This window comes from Scyliorhinus torazame, chromosome 13 (assembly GCF_047496885.1).
Source record: "Scyliorhinus torazame isolate Kashiwa2021f chromosome 13, sScyTor2.1, whole genome shotgun sequence".
In the NCBI taxonomy this organism is placed as follows: Eukaryota; Metazoa; Chordata; class Chondrichthyes; order Carcharhiniformes; family Scyliorhinidae; genus Scyliorhinus; species Scyliorhinus torazame.
Window position 1 is genome coordinate 6278758 of NC_092719.1, and position 18254 is coordinate 6297011.

The following is an 18254-nucleotide window of genomic DNA, read 5'->3' on the forward strand; positions in this document are numbered from 1 at the left end:
TCAAGGCTACAGGAAGTTCAGAGGAATAGCGAAAATATAGCAGCAAAATCATAGAAGGAAATTAGGAAGTAAACAGAAGGCATAAAAATATTGGAAGTAAAATCAAGGAAACCCCCAAAGATCACAGAATTGTACGTCACATAAAGAGCAATTTACTTAGTGCCATTCCCCCACCTCCACCGTAGCCTTGCACATTCTTCCTTTTCAGATAACAGCCCAATGCCTCAATAGAACCTGCCTCCACTCTCAGACAGTACATTCCAAATCCGAAACACTCGCTGCGTGAAAAGGTCTCCCTTCGTATAACCTTGCTGCATTTGCTAATTGCCTTAAATCTGTGTTTAAATCTGGAATCTCGTGTTCATGATCCTTCCACCAATGTGAATGTTTCCACCTATCTGCTCTGCCCTCTCGAACTCTCTTCTCCAAGGAAAGCAGTCCCAATTCTCCAATCTGTCTACATTACTGAAGTTTCTCGTGAATCTTTTCTGCACTCTATTTAATGCTGTCATATCTTTCCCAAAGCATGGTGCACGGTATTCCAGTTCAGGCTGAACCACAGTTCTGTATAGTTTTAACATAACATCTTTGCCTAATACAGGCTTGTCTGACCTTTTCATGTGTGGGGGAGGAACATTTCAAATTTGTTCTCAATCAAGGGGCTGATGATTTCAGAAAGATAAAGTTTAGCATAACATTAAACGTTAATTTCAAAAACAAGACGAATGTATAAAAAGAAACAACTTGCTGAGCAAAACAATAAGTAGTGAATAAAGCTGAGAATTAGAGTGTAATGGGGTGTGTTGTGTTTCTGCCTCACTCCAGTCTCCATGCTCACTCACTCACTCTCGCTCGACTACTGAGAGAGTAGATGAGATCCCAGATACTCTGGGTGAGCCGACTCATGGACATACGCTGCCCCCACACACTCCCGCGTCTCACTCTTTCCCTCACAGTCTCTCTGTTCCCTTAACTCACCCTCTCTCCCATACACACACTTTCTTCCCCTATCATCCCTCTACCCATCTTCCCCTATCATCCCACTACCCACCTCACCTCTCCCCACCTCACCTTTTCTCCCCTATCACTATCCCCCCACCCCCTCTCTGCCCCCTCCCCGTAAAGATATTGCTGTAACTCAGAATGGTTTTAGCACGATCTCAACAATACCAACCCTGTCTCAAATTATCCAATTCATAAGTTTTTAATCATTTGACTATTTCTACAAATTAAAGGGCACAATGACTTTAGAGGCGTTATTTTCACCTGTATTGTCTTTATTGTCCTTGATCCATTTCTTAGCCAATAAATGTAGAGCTTTTAGCCACGGAGTTAGGACAGACTTGAATTTCAAACACACTCAGCTTTGGAATCCATGTAACATTTCTAAACCAATATTGGCCATCTTATCAGAAGTCACTATGATTTATTTGCTCATGGCGGAACGATGACACAGTGGTTAGCACTGCTGCATCACGGCACTGAGGACTGTCCGTGTGGAGTTTGCACATGCTCCCTGTGTTTGCGTGGGTCTCACCCCCACAACCCAAAGATGTGCAGAGTAGGTGGATTGGCCACACTAAATTGCCCCTTAATTGGGGGGGGGGGGGAATTATTTATTTGCTCAAATGTTTAAGTGTATTATATATACTCATGTCTGCAACAGGTTACAATATACGCCTGTTAATGCAACAGGGTTTCTGACTTAAGTTTCTGTTTTACAGCTGCTGGCCTTATGCACACCTTCAATGCACATGCAGCCACAGATATTACTGGCTTTGGGATTCTTGGGCATGCTCAGAACCTAGCAAAACAGCAACGAAATGAAGTGTCATTTGTTATACATAACCTGCCTGTCCTTGCTAAGATGGCAGCTGTGAGCAAAGCATGTGGGAATATGTTTGGGTTGATGCATGGTACTTGCCCTGAAACCTCAGGTAATTTTTATGAATATCATTTTTGAAAATGGGTGACTTTTAATATTTCTATTATACCCCTGGAAACTACAAAACACAATTTACATGGCTGGGCGAACAGGCATGAACATTTCTGCATGTGTGGTAATTATGAGCGTCAGCTTGGCTTAGTTGGATTTAAGTTCATAATCTAGTCCGACGGTAGTCTTTACTAATTTGATATCTGCCTGAAAATGAAAGACTTGCATTTGTATAACTCTTTTCACTACAGGATGTTCCAAAGCACTTTAGTCAATGAATACTTTTGAATTGTGATCATAGTTGTAATATAAGAAATACTGCAGACAATTTGCGCACAGCAAGCTCCAATGAACAGAAATGTGAAAATGAGCAAGTAATCCGCACTTAATCAGTACTGGACTGTCAGCCTTGATTTATTGGAGTGTGAGTTTAACCCAGAAGCTTCTGATTCAATTGCGTGTGCTACCAACTGAGCCATGGCTGACACTGGATATTTAACATCCCACTATTGGAAGAACAGGGAGTTCTGCTGTCTTCACTGAAAGTTCTTTGTCACAAGCAAAATAAGTCATTCAACTCATTATTGTTCCATTTTAAAGGTACAGATTGTCCATCACATTTGCCATGTCATCTCTCTACTTCAAAAAGTTACGGAACGATTTGATAGAACTATGTAAATGCCAGTATCTTATTTCTATGACATTATAAACTTTAACAAATGGAAAATTGGGTTGATTTTAAATAACCATGACCTGGTTATTTAACTCCGCCTGTTTTGTGATACTGCGGTACTGACTCATTCTGGTCTTTTGCTGAGTCTCCCATCTGCTCATTTGAAGGTGCTCACACTTGCTGAATTAGAATCTAGTGCGAGCCATTCTCTAATTGAGTGCCCAAATGGGCACTCTTCACATTTGAAACTGGTAAAACATAAGTGCTCTTCAATTCTGGGGTTTTGCAACTGAGCACAACACTGCCCTCCCCCTTATGTTTGCATTTGCAAGCTTCCTAGTAGGACTCCCGAAATGGTGAGTGGGAGCAGGAATTCTGACTGTTTCTTGGCGTTCCATAACCAATGGGTAGATATAGAGAGAGCACTTCCAGAGTGAGGCACGGACAGAGTAGGTTTAAAACTTTGGAATTTGGAACACAGTGGGAATGGAATTGAGCGGGGTGTTGCCCTGCTGCAGCTGAGGCTTCAAAGGAGCGAGCTGATTGGTAAGTATGGGTAAGGTTGGTAAGTCTTTACAACTTTTATCGCTTATAATTTGAAAATACTATTGTGGTTTATAATTTGTAAGGGCCATAATTGGTAGTAACAAGGACAAAGAGGGCGGCATGTGGCGCAGTGGTTAGCACTGGGACTGCGGTGCTGAGGACCCGGGTTCGAATCCCAGCCCTGGGTCACTATCCGTGTGGAGTTTGCACGTTCTCCCCGTGTCTGCATGGATTTCACCCCCACAACATAAAGATGAGCAGGTTAGGTGGATTGGCCACACTAAATTGCCCCTTAATTGGAAAAAAAAAATAATTGGGGACTCTAAATTTATATTAAAATAAACAAGGATAAGGGAAGAAGGGCCCGAGAGAATATGGATTTAATCTAATGTCAAGCATCTTCCAAAGGTTTCATTTAAAGGGGTAAGTCATGGCAGGAGAGCTCAAAGCCTTGGTTTGCACCTCTTGCTCCATGTGGGGGGGCCGGGAACATTTCCAGTGACCGAGACCAGCATGTGCACAGGAAGTGTCTCCAGCTTACATCCCCTGGAATGGAAGCCCTGTTTTCAGAGCTGGAGTGGCGGCTGGGAACACTGTGAGCATCAAAGAGACCGAGAATGTCATGGATAGCACGCACTGAGAGGTGGTCACACCGCAGGCTCAGACTCCGCAGGAAGGGAATGGGAGGCTATCAGGCAGAGCAAGTGAGCTAGGCAGGTAGTGCAGTAGTTCAATAGTTATAGGGGATTTGATTGAAAGGGGAATCGATAGGTGTTTCTGTGGCTGCAAACAAGACTCCAAAATGGTTTGTTGCCTCCCTGGTGCTAGGGTCAAGGGTGTCTTGGAACGGTTGCTGGACTTTCTGGAGGGGGAAGGTGACATCCAGTGGTCATGGTACATATTGGTACCAACGACACAGGTTTAAAAAAAAAGGGATGCAATCCTAAAAGCAAAATATAGGGACGTAGGAAGAAAGTTCAGAAGTTGGGCGTCAACGGTAGCGATCTCAGGATTATTGCCAGTTCCATGTGCTAGTCAGAGTAGAAATAGCAGAATATGTCAATGAATGCGTGGCTGAAGAGATGGGGTGAGGGAGAGGGTTTCAGATTCCTGGGGCATTGGGACCGGTTCTGGGGGAGGTGGTACAAGCACAAACTGGACGGGTTACACCTGGGCAGTACCTGGACTGATGTCCTGGGGGAGTATTTGCGAGAACGATTGGGGCGGATTTAAACTAAAATGGCAAGGGGCTGGGAGCCTGTGCATTGGGTTCGAGGAGGAGGAAACGACAAAAACAAAAGACAGAAAGAGGAATAATAAAAGCGATCGGCAGAGAAACCACGGTCCAGATTCAAACAGGGCCACAGTGAAAAATATTGGGAGTGAGACAAGTAATGTTAAAAAGACAAGCTTCAAGGCTTTGTGCCTTAACGCGCGGAGCATTCACAATAATGCGAATTAACTAATCACGCAAATACATGTAAACGGGTCTGATATAATCGAATTACGGAGACACGGCTGCAGTGTGACCAGGGATGGGAACTGAATGTCCAGGGGTATTCAGTACTTGGGAAGGACAGACAAAAATGAAATGGTAGTGGAGTGGCAGTGTTGGTTAAAGAGGAAATTAACGCAATAGTGAGAAAGGATATTAACTCTGACAATGTGGAATCTGTAGCTGTCGAGCTGAGAAATACCAAATGGCAAAAAACATTAGTGGGCATAGTATACAGACCCCCAGACTGCAGTGAGGATGTTAGTAATGGCATTAAATAGGAAATTAGAGATGCATGCAATAAAGGAACATCTGTAACAATGTGTAATTTTAATCTGCGTATAGATTTGGCAAATCAAATTAGCCACAGTACCGTAGAGGAAGAATTCCTGGAGTGAAATCCGGGGTGGGCTTCTGGACCAATACGTTGAGGAACCAACTAGAGAGCAGGCCATCCTAAACTGGATACTGTGTTATGAGAACAGAATCTTTGGCAATCTACTTGTGCGAGACCCCTTGGAATGAGCGACCATAATATGATAGAATTCTTCCATCCAGTTGGAGAGTGAAGTAGTTGATTCTGAGACTAGGGCCCTGACTCTTATTAAAGGAAACTACGATGGTATGAGGTGCAATTTGGCTCTGATAGATTGGGAAACATTACTTAAAGGGATGACAGTGGATAGGCAAAGGCAAACATTCAAGGAGTGCATGGGGGAACATTGGGCAGCACGGTAATACAGTGGTTAGCACTGTTGCTTCACAGCTCCAGGGTCCCACGTTCGATTCCTGGCTTGGGTCACTGTCTGTCCGGAGTATGCACGTTCTTCCCGTGTCAGCGTGGGTTTCCTCCAGGTGCTCTGGTTTCCTCTCACAGTCCAAAGATGTGCAGGTTAGATGCATTGGCCATGCTAAATTCCCCTTAGTGTCCAAAAAGGTTAGGTGAGATTATGGGGATAGGGTGGAGGTGTGGGCTTAAGTGGGGTGCTTTTTCCAAGGGCCGATGCAGACTCGATGGGCCGAATGGCCTCCTTCTGCACTGTAAATTCTATGGTACTATGATTGTTTTAAAAAAATTTAGTTACCCAATTAATTTTTTCCAATTAAGGGGCAACTTAGCATGGCCAATCCACCTAACCTGCACATTTTTGGGTTGTGGGTGTGAAACCCACGCAAACACGGGGAGAATGTGCACACTCCACACGGACAGTGACCCAGAGCCGGGTTTGAACCTGGAACTTTGGCGCCGTGAGGCATCTATGACACTATGATAATTGTTCATTCCTGTCTGGCACAAAAGTGAAACAGGAAAGGTAATTAATCCTTGGCTTACAAGATAAATTAGAGATAGTATTCGATCCAAGGAAGAAGCATAGTAATTGGCCAAGAAAGGCAACAGGGCTGAGGATTGGGAGGAGTTTAGAATTCAGCAAAGAAGGACAAAGGGATTGATTAAGAAGGGGAAAATAGAGTACGAGAGTAAGCTAGTAGGTAATATAAAAACTTACTGTAAAAGTTTCTATGGGTACATGAAGAGAAAAAGATGTGTGAAGACAAATGAAAGTCCCTTCCAGTCAGAAACAAGGGAATGTATAATAGGGAACAAAGAAATGGCTGAGCAACTAAACATATACTTTGGATCTATCTTCACAATGGGGACTCGAATCAGATACCAAAAATGGTGGGGAACGCAGGGTTTGGTGAGAGGGAAGAACTGAAGGAGATCAATATTAGTAGTGAAATGGTGTGGAGGAAATTGATGGGATTGAAGGCTGATAAATCCCCAGGGTCTGGGAATCTACATTCCAGAGTACTTAAGAAAGTGGCTCTAGAAATAGTGGGTGCACTGATGGTCATCTCCCAGGATTCAATAGATTCTGGAACAGTTGCTGGAGAGTAGCTCATGTAACACCATGATTTAACAAGGGAGGTAGAGAGAAAACAGGGAATTATAGACCAGTAAGCCTGACATCAGTAGTGAAGAAAATTCTAGAATCCGTTATCAAAGATATTTGAGCAGAGCACTTGGAAAACAGTGGCAGGATCGGAGTCAGCACTGATTTATGAAGGAGAAATCATGCTTGACAAATCTACTGGAATTCTTCGAGGATGTAACTAGTGACGTTGATAGGTGGAGCCATTGAATATAGTGTATTTCGGAAGGCTTTTGACAAAGTCCCAAATGAGTGATTGGTGTGTAAAATTAAAGCACATGGGATTGTGGGTAGTGTATTGAGATGGATAGAAAACTGGTTGGCAGACAGGAAACAAAGAGTAGTTATTAACGGGTCTTTTTCAAATCGGCAGGCATTGAGTGACTAGTGGGGTACTGCAGGGATTGGTGATAGGGCCCCAGCTATTCACAAAATATTTTAATGACAGATGAGGGAACAAAATGTAATATCTCCAGATTTGTAGATTACACCAAGTTGTGTGGGAGGGTGAGCTGGGAGGAGGATGCAGAGATCCTTCAGTGTGATTTGGACAAGTTGAATGAATGACAACTGAATGGCAGATGCAGTATAATTTGGAGAAATGTGAGGTTATCCATTTTGGTAGCAAAAACGAGAAGGCAGACTATTATCTGAATGGCCTTAAATTAGGAGAGGGGAATGTGTAATGAGACCTGGGTGACCTCGTACACCAGTCACTGAAGGTACTGCAGGCGATAAAGAACGCTAATGGTATGTTGGCCTTCATAGCGAGAGGATTCGAATACAGGAGCAGAAATGTCTTGCTGCAATTATACAGGGTCTTTGTGAGGCCACACCTGGAATAATGTGTGCAGTTTTGGTCTCCTTATCGGAGGAAGGATGTTCTTGCTCTAGAGGGAGTGCAGCGAAGGTTTACCAGACTGATTCCTGGGATGGTGGGATTGACGTACGAGGAGAGATTGAATCGGTTAGGATTGTACTCGCTGGAGTTCAGAAGAATGAGGGGGTCTTATAGAAACCTAGAAAATTCTAACAGGACAGGAAGGATGTTCCCGATGGTGGGTGTGTCCAGAACCAGGGGTCACCGTCTAAGGATACGGGACACACCATTTAGGACAGAGATGAGGAGAAATTTACCCAGAGAGTGGTGAGCCTGTGGAATTTGTTAACGCAGGACGTAGTTGAGGCCAAAACATTGCATATTTTCAAGAAGCTGTTGGTTATAGCACTTGGGGCGAATGGGATCAAAGGATATGGGGGGGAAAGTGGTAACAGGTTACTTAGTTGGATGATCAGCCATGATCATAATGAATGGTGGCGCATGTTCAAAGGGCCGAATGGCCTCCTCCTCCTCCTCCTATTTCCTATGTTTCTATTACCATGCTCTGATGGTGGCATATAATGCTGACTTGCAAAACATGCTTATTTGCAGGAGGCCTTTTGATTTGTCTTCCACGGGAACAAGCAGCTCGATTTTGTGCAGAAATAAAATCACCAAAATATGGCGAAGGTTATCAGGCATGGATAATTGGAATAGTGGAGAAGGGCAATCGCAGTGCCAGAATCATAGACAAACCACGGATCATCGAAGTAGCTCCAACAGTTGCAACGCAAAATGTCAATCCAACTCCTGGTGCCACGTCTTAAAAGAAAAAATGCACATAGAAAAGGTGACATTTCTTGCAGTTCTGATGCCATCCCAAGCAACTTTTTAAATTTAACTTGTCTGCCTAGTGTCGGCCATTTGGCAGATCATGCGTGGATATAAAAATAAATCCATTGCCTTGTTTTTCTGTTACATTAACTGAAGATACACCTAATACTAAGGCAGCTTCTAAGTTGAGAACTTAATATCCAATACTGTTGATTCATTTTGAATCTTTAGACACTTACTGTTTGTGCTGCATAGGCTCTCTTAAAGTGCTTCGTGTAGAGCACAACATACCAACGGCAGTGCAGCAGCATTTCATTTGTCTGGTCACTATATTAGATGAAAACTACTTGTCAGCAAATTTGTTGCCTTGAAAGCTTTTCAGAAAGGGTTACAGTTGTTATAACGATTAATGGAATGCAGCAGTTTGCATGATTTCATTTGAACTTTGGTTTGTAATGTTTTTTCACACAGTTAAGATGTAATGTTAGTGTTGACTTTACTCCGTTGATCTGTCTGTAAAAACGAGTAGGTCCTCTGTGCTATATTCGCATGGCCAGCACTTCACTTGGAAGAAAAATATTTCTTTCCAATATGGTATAAATCTTAAACAATAATGTTATCATGGTATGTTTTCTATTTTTTTTTTGTAGCAAACACAGATGTATGTGCTAGTTTACACTGTGGTTCGCTGTTTTATCATGCAGAAAATGTTGCAGACCAAACGAAAGGCTACTGTAAAATACTCTAAGATTGAAGCTCAGATTGAACTACACTATGACTTTTTAAAAATATAATAATCAATTATGGTGACATTATGTGCTGTGGTTATTAGTGTTTAATACATTTTATATTTTGTAAAGTGATATCTGCATCTGCTTTTCTATAAATACAAATAATCTAGCATAATGCTGCTTAGCTTTTATTTTTTTAATTATGCTCTATTGATTCTCTTCTATTCTGTTGAACCTGATTTATATTGCCGGTGTCACATCTTGAAATTTAATGTAATATTCTAATGAATATTTGAAGTTTTTCCTCTTCTCCCCACCCTTACTCCCGCCTTCTTATATGTTACTTTATTTGTAAGCACATGCCTTTGTTTCTGTATCGTATATGTTAAAAGTGTATTAAGATTGGGATTTTGTTACTTGGGGCCTTTTATTTGCTACTTCACCACCTCCCCCTTCCCAATAGAAGTTTCACATAGCACAATAACCCAGTTCATTAAATTGGAGATTTGTTGAAATGGTTGTTGATTTTATTTTTCCTATCTCCCTACATTAAGTTATTTTGATTAATTTGTTCATTAAGGCAGTTTTCAGCAACGCAGGAATGCAACAAAAAAAAGACTGACTTGGGCTGGTTTAGAATTCCATGTGGAGCTTTTTGAGCAGAGCAGATTTATATGTTCTAATGTGTGCTAACTTCATGGTGAAGTGTGTCTGTGTTTATGCATCCATATTTGAGAACTTGGTTCCTTAAGGAATTGAATTTTTTTTTTAAACAGTTCTCTTCAAATAGAAGGGTATTGCTGACTATGTGCTGTGAAGATATCCATGACATCTGTTTGTCATGCCATGATCAACTGAAAGGAGTGCCTGTAATAGCACAAGATCATTATGTCTGTATACTCTACCCATATTATTTCCAAAAAAAGATCAGCTTCCCTATGATGGCAACAAGTGGCACCCATTAAAGATTTTTAAACAAAACATAAGAAAAGATGACCAAGTGGAAAAGAAATATTATAGGATTGACACATGGCGAACTAGATGTTTACATCCGTTTTTGCACATGTGACATAGACAAATTTAGCATCTAGTTGTTCATTCAGCAGCCTCTGCATCTTTCTGGAATTTCCAGGTGTACCATGCCTCTGGGAAAACCCGTGTCGTGGTAAATGTGTGCTTTTTTTAATGATCCTAAGTACTGGTATCAGGTGACACAACCCAGTTGTGGGAGTGAGTTTTAATTTCCTCAGTTGGGTAATGTGATGATATTTCAGTTACAGCCCCTCATCTTTTCTGTCACAGCGTTGTACCTGAATGGTTAATATTTTTCTAATTTCTCCACAGCTGCTGCCTTCCCTGCTGCGTGTTTCTAGCAATTACAGTTTTTGTTTCCAATATTCAGCATCTGAAGTATTTTGCCTTTAAGGAACAATGCGTTATGCACCTAGCATAGTCCATTTAGAGAATTCATCATGGTACAAATCTCTTGAGTATTATTTTAAACTTTTATGAGTCATTACATTGATTTTATTCATGGTTTACTTGTTTAAAAACTTGTATGTTGACATAACTGGTGCCTATCTGGTTGATACCCATGGGTTGGTGATGTTTTCCCATTTTAATTTTGTTTTATTGCTTGTATTTCTCAAGTCATCGCCAATTTGCTGCTCACATGGTCCTGAGTCAATATCTTTCAGCACGCCAACTTATTTAAGGAATTCAACTTTGTTCTTTTACAGTTGCTGATGACGTAGCGATTAACACCTGACACCTTAAAGTGGCATTTGAGAAAACCCAAGGAATAAAATACATACTATCATTTTAAAGCAAATTTGAAAAAGAAGTTGGCTTTGTTTATTCTTTTGAGCTTCCAAAATAACTGAACTGCAACAGATTGATTGCTGTCTTAATTTTTTTTATTTTTAAAAAAGGGATGAAGCATGAATGTTGGAATTGTAGAGACCGTTTGCCTTAACATCAGTGTTGGGTAAAATGCCCAAGAGCATTCTAGAAAATGCTATCCATATTCATCTAAATAGTGTTAGGCTAAGAAAAAGTTGATGTGATGGTTGTTTTTTAAAAAATGGCTGTGCCTTAGAAATCTTAAATTCTGCTTAGGTTTTTTTTTGAGAAGGTTAATCCAGTAGATTCTCCATTGTTTAATTTTTGCTTGCTATTAATACTGCAGATCTTGAATCTAACAGTAAAATTACCTTAAAACAACCTAACCTTCCTTTGAAGTTTCTCAAATAGAAATTGCGAAAGGTAATCCAGTGGATTCTACTTGTTTTCTGAAAAAGGTAACGTTAAGGTAACGTTTTAAAGGTAAAAAAGAATCTATTGAGACTGAATCCTACCTCCTGTTTGAAGAGACCCACATTTAAAGTGGATGACCCAGAAGCCGTCTAGTGGCAGTGAATCTACAGCATCTGGATGTAAGCATCTGTTGAGAATAAATGCTGAATTGTTATGGCAATTTGTTTCAATTCACAAATAAGTCAGCGTCCTTTATAAGCCTAGGACCAGCCGGACAAAGGACTGCGGAAACCTGCGTCGGAGTTCTGATGAGCCGAATGTTTAAAAGGTTTTGTGTCTGAAATTAGCTGCTTTATAAACCAGTATTTTGTTGAAGGTTTTGGAGAACCAAATGCTGGCAGTTTGCTCCACGTCGAGCTTCCAAGCACCTTTGTAAATCAAGAGACCAAATAAAGAGTGAAAAAGATTGTACTTATCACTAATTCTGACGTCAAATAAAATCTGAAAATTGTGGTCACAAATGCAGGTGTACGATTATAATTTCATTTTTATCTTTTACCCGTGTTTGCAACCATTTTAATGCTCTAAAGCCTGACATGCCTACAACAATGACGGAAGAAATTTGTTTGCAGGTTAAAGGTTAAACACTGTCCTTATAAAAAATGGAAGATTGCATTTAACGTTTGATTTGTCTTCGATAAGTCAGAGGAATACTGCTGAGTTTGTTCTATTTATCTTATTCTAAGGAATGATGTTCTCAGAACAGATTTCAAAATGTTTTGGCTGCAGAAATTTTGATCCTGGACAATAAAAGCTATTGGTTTCTGAAGACACCGTAAGTCCATAAAGTGCCTATGTAGTTTCCCATGTTAAATGGTAAGCTTTGACTCATATTTATGACACCAGGAATCTACCAAGTTTTGACTCATATTTATGACACCAGGAATCTACCAAAAGGTTTGTGAGCAGCTGAAAAAAAGTGGCTGATGTTTTGAGTGATCAAAAATGAAGTCAGTGGAATAACACTAGGAGCAGCACCATCAACTTACTCCATCATTCAATACTAACATGGTGGATCTATCTCAACTCCACCTTCCTGTGCTACCTTCTTATCCTTTAATTCCCTTGCTATTTTAAAAAAAATGTATTTTATTACAAACATATATCAAAACATGTTACAGCAAATAGACACCCTGGGAAACATATTTCCCAGCAATCAACTATACAGTCCGTACAACTTCCCCCCCCCCCCCCCCCCCCCTTGGTGATGAACAGCTCCTCAAACGCAGTCACAAACATCCTCCACCTTTTCTCAACCCCCTCTGCAAAGCCCCATCACTCGTACTTTATCTTTCCAACTGCAGGAAGTACAGGTCACCCAACCAAGCCGCTACCCCCGGTGGCAATGCCGACTGCCACTCCAATAAAACTTGCCGCTATGCAATCAGAGAGGCAAAGGCCACGACATCGGCATTCCTCCTCCATGAGCTCCGGCTTTTCTGAAACCCCAAATATCCCCGCCAAAGTGTCCGGGAGAATTGTTCCAATTTTTTTACAACCCCAAAATGTGCGTGTGATTTGCTAGCCCCGCCCACACCTCACTTATATACCTCCTGGAAGAACACGAATTCTTACCCGAGTCATATACACCCTGTGAGAATCGCTTGTCACAAGGGGCTGTTTAGCACAGGGCTAAATCGCTGGCTTTGAAGGCAGGCCAGCAGCACGGTTCAATTCCCGTACCAGCCTCCCCGAACAGGTGCCAGAATGTGGCGACTAGGGACTTGAATGAAATGAAAATCGCTTATTGTCATAAGTAGGCTTCAAATGAAGTTACTGTGAAAGCCCCTAGTTGCTACATTCCGGCGCTTGTTCGGGGAGGCTGGTACGGGAATTGAATCGTGCTGCTGGCCTGCCTTGGTCTGCTTTAAAAGCCAGCTATTTAGCCCAGTGTGCTAAACTATCACCTTAAACTATCATGCTCATCCTTGCACAGGAGGAAGTCCATACTCCCCAATTGATCTCTTCCCATTTCTCCTTGATCTTCACCACCCATTCGTGTCCCTGTTCCCCCAGCCACTTGTATATATCCCCAATTCTTCCCTCCCCTTCCCCATCCGGAGGCTGCAATAGCGCCAGCCAGGTGTTTGTGGGATTGGATCCTTTCCCGCTCAGGCCCGGGATTGTATCCTTTCCATTTCAGCCCCGGGATTGTATCCTTTCCATTTCAGCCGGCAATGTGGGGTACTCCTCCAGACCTTTTGTGCAAAGTCCCTAACCTGCAGATACCTGAACTCACTCCCCCTCTATCCTCTCCCTCAGTTCCTCCAGACTGATGAAACCCTTCCTCCAAATCTCTTACCTTGACCAGCCCCACTTCCCTCCACCTCCTGTATACACTATCCATCCCCTCCGGCTCAAACCCATGATTCTCGCACAGCGATGTTAACGTGACATCCCTTCCACCCAGAAATGCCTCCTCAACTGATTGCAAATCTTCACCGAGGACTGTACCACTGGGCTCCCTGAATACCTACTCTCCCTTGATGAGTTTTGGGTACTGAACATGCCTAACGACAGCTCTCTGCTATAACTTGATGAAACTGACTAAAAGGAGTAAATCGCAAATAATAGCGAGTAGAAATTTGAAAATAAACATAAAGGGGTGGCGGCTAATGGGTTTATCAACCTATGTATAGGTTATTTGTGAAAAACGTGTTTAGATATCAGTGAGATTAGTGGAAAGACAAGAATAGGCTAGAGTGACGGGAGTGGAAGTGCTGGGTATGGGGCAGTGTGATATGTTGTGATTTAACAATGGAGGACCTGGACTAATCTGGAGATGAGTATAAATCCCACCAAAGCAGTTTGTAAATTGAATTGTTAATTAAATAACTCTGAGATAGGTGATGGTGAACAAGAAACTCTTGGATTACTGCAAAAACCCAACTGCTTCATTAATGCCCTTTCAGGGAGGAAACCTGTCACCCTTGCCTAATCTAAGTGACTCCAAATCTACGTGTTTGACTCTTGCTTGTCAAGCAAACCACGGTGCAGGAACCGGGCTCAGGGGACGTCCCATCTCCCCCTCAGTCACTCTCCCTCTTGCCACTCATAATCACGCTCTCTCTGTCACTCAGTCATTTCCTCTCTGTCACTCCCTTTATCACTCACTCTCACTTTCTGTTATTCCCTCTCTCTGTCAGTCACTCCCTCCCTCTGCTCGCTGTCTCCCTCCCTCCCGGTTAGTGTCTGCTTCCTGTGCAATGGCCGCAGTGACTCGGCTGAAGGTTGTTCTGCAGCATCTGCGCCCCGGGATTGTATCCTTTCCATTTCAGCCCCGGGATTGTATCTTTTCCATTTCAGCCCCGGGATTGTATCTTTTCCATTTCAGCCCCGGGATTGGACCCTTTCCCGCTACCGGGGAATCTCGCTGCGGAGGGGGTTTAGTTCTCGGAACCTTACCCCGGATCAAAGTCCACGTCCAGGAATAAAAGCGCCGTGTGGACTGGGGAATAAATAACTGTCTTTCCAGCTAAATCATTCAACACAACGAAGCTGCCTGCAGGATCTCTAATAATCACAGCGGGTAATCCAGTCGCCAGTGAATGCTTTTGATGTGTAAACACCGGTAATGTGGAAACAAAACGGCATTTGTGCACAGCAAGCTGCCATAAGGATCAGAATGTCCAGTTGGGAGAGCTGGCAGGGTCTGGGTGTGACCTCCCAATGGGATGGACTTGTGTGCCGTTATTTACTCTGGGCGCAATTAAACTAATTAGGAATAAAGTCCCCTAGCGAGAGCGTTTAGCCGCATGTTTCCCAGCGGCAAGAACATGTGGGCCATACAACACCGCGCGGATTAAATAAGGGGCCTCAGCCGCGAACGCGCCCAAGGGCGCACATAGCCCCGTTTTCTGCATTGAGGAACTCCGCTCACCAGAACGGACTTGGCACCTTGGAACCTGAACTCAACCTTCCAACCCAGCAGAGGTGCTGCCAATCAATCAGGCTACAGCAGACTCGTTATTATCTTGGGACTTGTGAGACCTTGGCAGCATGGTGCTGGTGGTTCGATCCCGGCCCAGGGTCGCTGTCTGTGTGGAGTTTGCACATTCTCTCCGTGTCTGCGTGGGTCTCACCCCCACAACCCAAAGATGTGCAGGGTAGGTGGATTGGACACGCTAAATTGCCCCCTTACTGGAAAAAATGATTTGGGTACTCTTGAATTTATTTTAAACAACAATTATCTTGAGACAGATGTGCAGGTTAGGTGGACTGGCCATGCTAAATTGCCTCTTAGCATCCAAATGTTAGGTGGTGTTACAGGGATAGGAAAGCGGAGTGGGTCCGGGTGGAGTGCTCTTTCGTCGGTTCGGTGCAGTCTCGATGGGCTGAATGGCTTCCTTCGAGGGATACTATGACTACGACAGTGACTATGCTTCAAAAGTACTTCCCTGGCTATGAAGCACTTGAGGCATCCTGAAAAGTGATGTATGAATGTTCAACATCTTTCCAAATAACTTGCATTGAGACGACAAATCAAATTGGCTTTGTGTCTCTCATTCCTCACAGAGCTTTGGGCACAGCTGTCACCCCAACCCTCTTGTTAGTCTTGGGAATAATCCTGGGCCAAGGAATTTAACTTGGACGGTCTTATTTCCTTTATTCTTTCGTGGAATGTGGGTGTCACTGGCAGGGGCAGCATTTGTTGTCCATCCCTAATTGCCCTTGAACAGAATACTTCAGAGCGCAGTTAAACGTTAACCACATTGCTGTGGATCTAGAGTGACAGGTAGAGCAGACCGGATAAGGATGGCAGATTTCCTTCTGTGGAGGGGATCAGTGATCCAGATGGGTTTTTCCACAGTCGATGCAAGTTGTCATGGTCACTAGTTTTCAATTCCAGATTTATTAATTGAATTTAAATTCCACCAGATGTTGTGGGGATTTGAACCCATGTCCTCAGAGCGTTAGCCCGGGCCTCTGGATTACTAGTGACATTACTGGGACCCCACCTTCAGTTTTATCCCTCCTGTTTCTGGTACAAAATGTGAGGCATCATCGTAACGCCCATCCAATACACCTACCTGGAGCCAAAGTGAAATCAGGCCTTTGGCTTTCTTTACCTTGACCTGGTGAGGTGTGGATGCTGGTTGAGAATCACTATGTCTAATTTCTCCCCCATGTCTGCCCCTGGCTGACAGAAGGAGGTTATGTTGTCCAGGGGGGAAGTAAATACGTGGCTAGAATCTACCTAACCCTGAATTAATTGGCCATTGACATTCACGAGGGCGACGGGGAAGACAAAGCAGTGAGTGAGGGTGACGGGGGAGACAAAACAGAGCGTGCACTGTAGCACAGTGGTTAGCACTGTTGCTTCACAGTGCAAGGGTCCCAGGTTCAATTCATGGCTTGGCTCACTGTGCGGAGTCTGCACATTCTCCCCGTGTCTGCGCGGGTTTCCTCCGGGTGCTCCGGTTTCCTCCCACAAGTCCCGAAAGATGTGCTGTTAGGTAATTTGGACATTCTGAATTATCCCTCCGTGCATTTCGAAGGATATTGGGGCTGATGAAGCTTTGAGATGGAGTGGAGTGAGAAGGCCATGGTGGCATTTCAAAATGAGGGTGAGAGTTTAAAATTTGGGGCATTATTTAAACGGTAGACCACATAAGTGAGCACGTGCAGAGGTAATGGATGAACGGCAATTGGGATACAAAGACGTGCTATTAGGCGAATTGGACATTCTGAATTCTCCCTCTGTGTACGGCTAGGGGATTTTCACAGTAACTTCATTGCAGGATTAATGTAATGTACTTGTGACAAAGATTATTATTATTGCTACAGTAAGTAACAAAAAGAACCTAATTGCAGAAGGATACAGAAGGACATCTTTTGGCCTATCTTGTCTTTGAGGGAGCTACAAACTGGTCCCAATCCCGTGATCTTTCCTCAGTGCCATACATAATGTTCCCCATCAACTGTTTATCCAATCCCCTTTTATTATTGAATCAGCTTCCACCGCCCTTTCAGCCAGCACATTCCAGATCATAGATTGCTGCGGGAAGATCAAGTTTGCTTTCTTTTCTCCAGGAATGTTTCAATACACCTAAAATGTCAAAACAATACGCCACAAAAACAAAATCTCATCATGAAAATTGATTCACTTTCCTTGATCCATACTTCAGACAGCCTTTCCCACATCAGGTGAAGTTGCTGCTCAAGCTTCTCTGAGAAGTCTCCGGTAAGTAATGAGCCAAATCCTGCTGGAGTCAACATTATTCTCGTTCAAACCACCACGCATGCACTCATTGGCCAACAAATCCAGGAGATTAAAGATAACACTCCAGGTTGCTATTTTCCAGAACTTGCTGGTCCATTTACATCTCAACCGTAGTCTTTCCAGTGTAAGAACTTGATGGATCTGCACATACAAACTATTATTATTAATTATTATTATTTGGGTATTAAGCTCACACAAAAATGTCAGGGTCATAATTAACTTTTTAAACAAAATGCTAATTTTTGATTTACTGCTGATCGGGCTCTGGCTCAGAAAGGGAGGAATTTAAACTGTTCAGTCTAATTCTGGAACGCTGAAAGTTCTTCCTGAGGATTCCTAAAAATTTATATTCTCCATTGTTTCTCACTTTTCCTTTCAGTCTTTCACTTTTTCTCTCTCAATCTAATATCTTTCCCTTTATTCCTCCATTTCTTTCTCGTACGTTAAATCTACTTAATTGGTTCTGCTGCTCTCAAAGGTCCCAGGTGCATGGTGGCAGAGTGATTAGCACAATTGCTTCACAGCACCAGGGCCCCAGGTTCGATTCCCGGCTTGGGTGACTGTCTGTGTGGAGTCTGCACATCCTCCCCGTGTCTGCGTGGGTTTCCTCCGGGTGCTCCGGTTTCCTCCCACAGCCCAAAGATGTGCAAGTTAGGTGGACTGGCCATGCTAAATTGCCCTTAGTGTGCAAAATTGCCCTTAGTGTTGGGTGGGGTAACTGGGGATAGGGTGGAGGTGTGCGTTTG

General features: G+C 43.0%; 2 protein-coding genes across 4 annotated transcripts in view; both read left to right on the plus strand.

Annotated features, from left to right (window-relative positions):
• The window catches only part of sephs1 (selenophosphate synthetase 1), a 69981-nt gene extending 60497 nt beyond the window's left edge, over nucleotides 1-9484 (plus strand). For both annotated transcript variants that reach the window (XM_072470990.1, XM_072470989.1), the window contains exons 7-8: nucleotides 1725-1937; nucleotides 8017-9484. In XM_072470990.1, the coding sequence (XP_072327091.1) occupies nucleotides 1725-1937; nucleotides 8017-8231 (428 nt within the window). In that variant the 3' untranslated portion in view covers nucleotides 8232-9484. The remainder of the gene's footprint in view (nucleotides 1-1724; nucleotides 1938-8016) is intronic.
• Nucleotides 9485-14395: 4911 nt separating this feature from the next.
• phyh (phytanoyl-CoA 2-hydroxylase) overlaps nucleotides 14396-18254 on the plus strand; it is a 46377-nt gene continuing 42518 nt past the window's right edge. The window contains exons 1-2 of one of the 2 annotated variants that reach the window (XM_072470992.1): nucleotides 14396-14545; nucleotides 17414-17469. In XM_072470992.1, the coding sequence (XP_072327093.1) occupies nucleotides 14492-14545; nucleotides 17414-17469 (110 nt within the window). In that variant the 5' untranslated portion in view covers nucleotides 14396-14491. The remainder of the gene's footprint in view (nucleotides 14546-17413; nucleotides 17470-18254) is intronic. The other variant, XM_072470991.1, reaches the window with a different exon arrangement.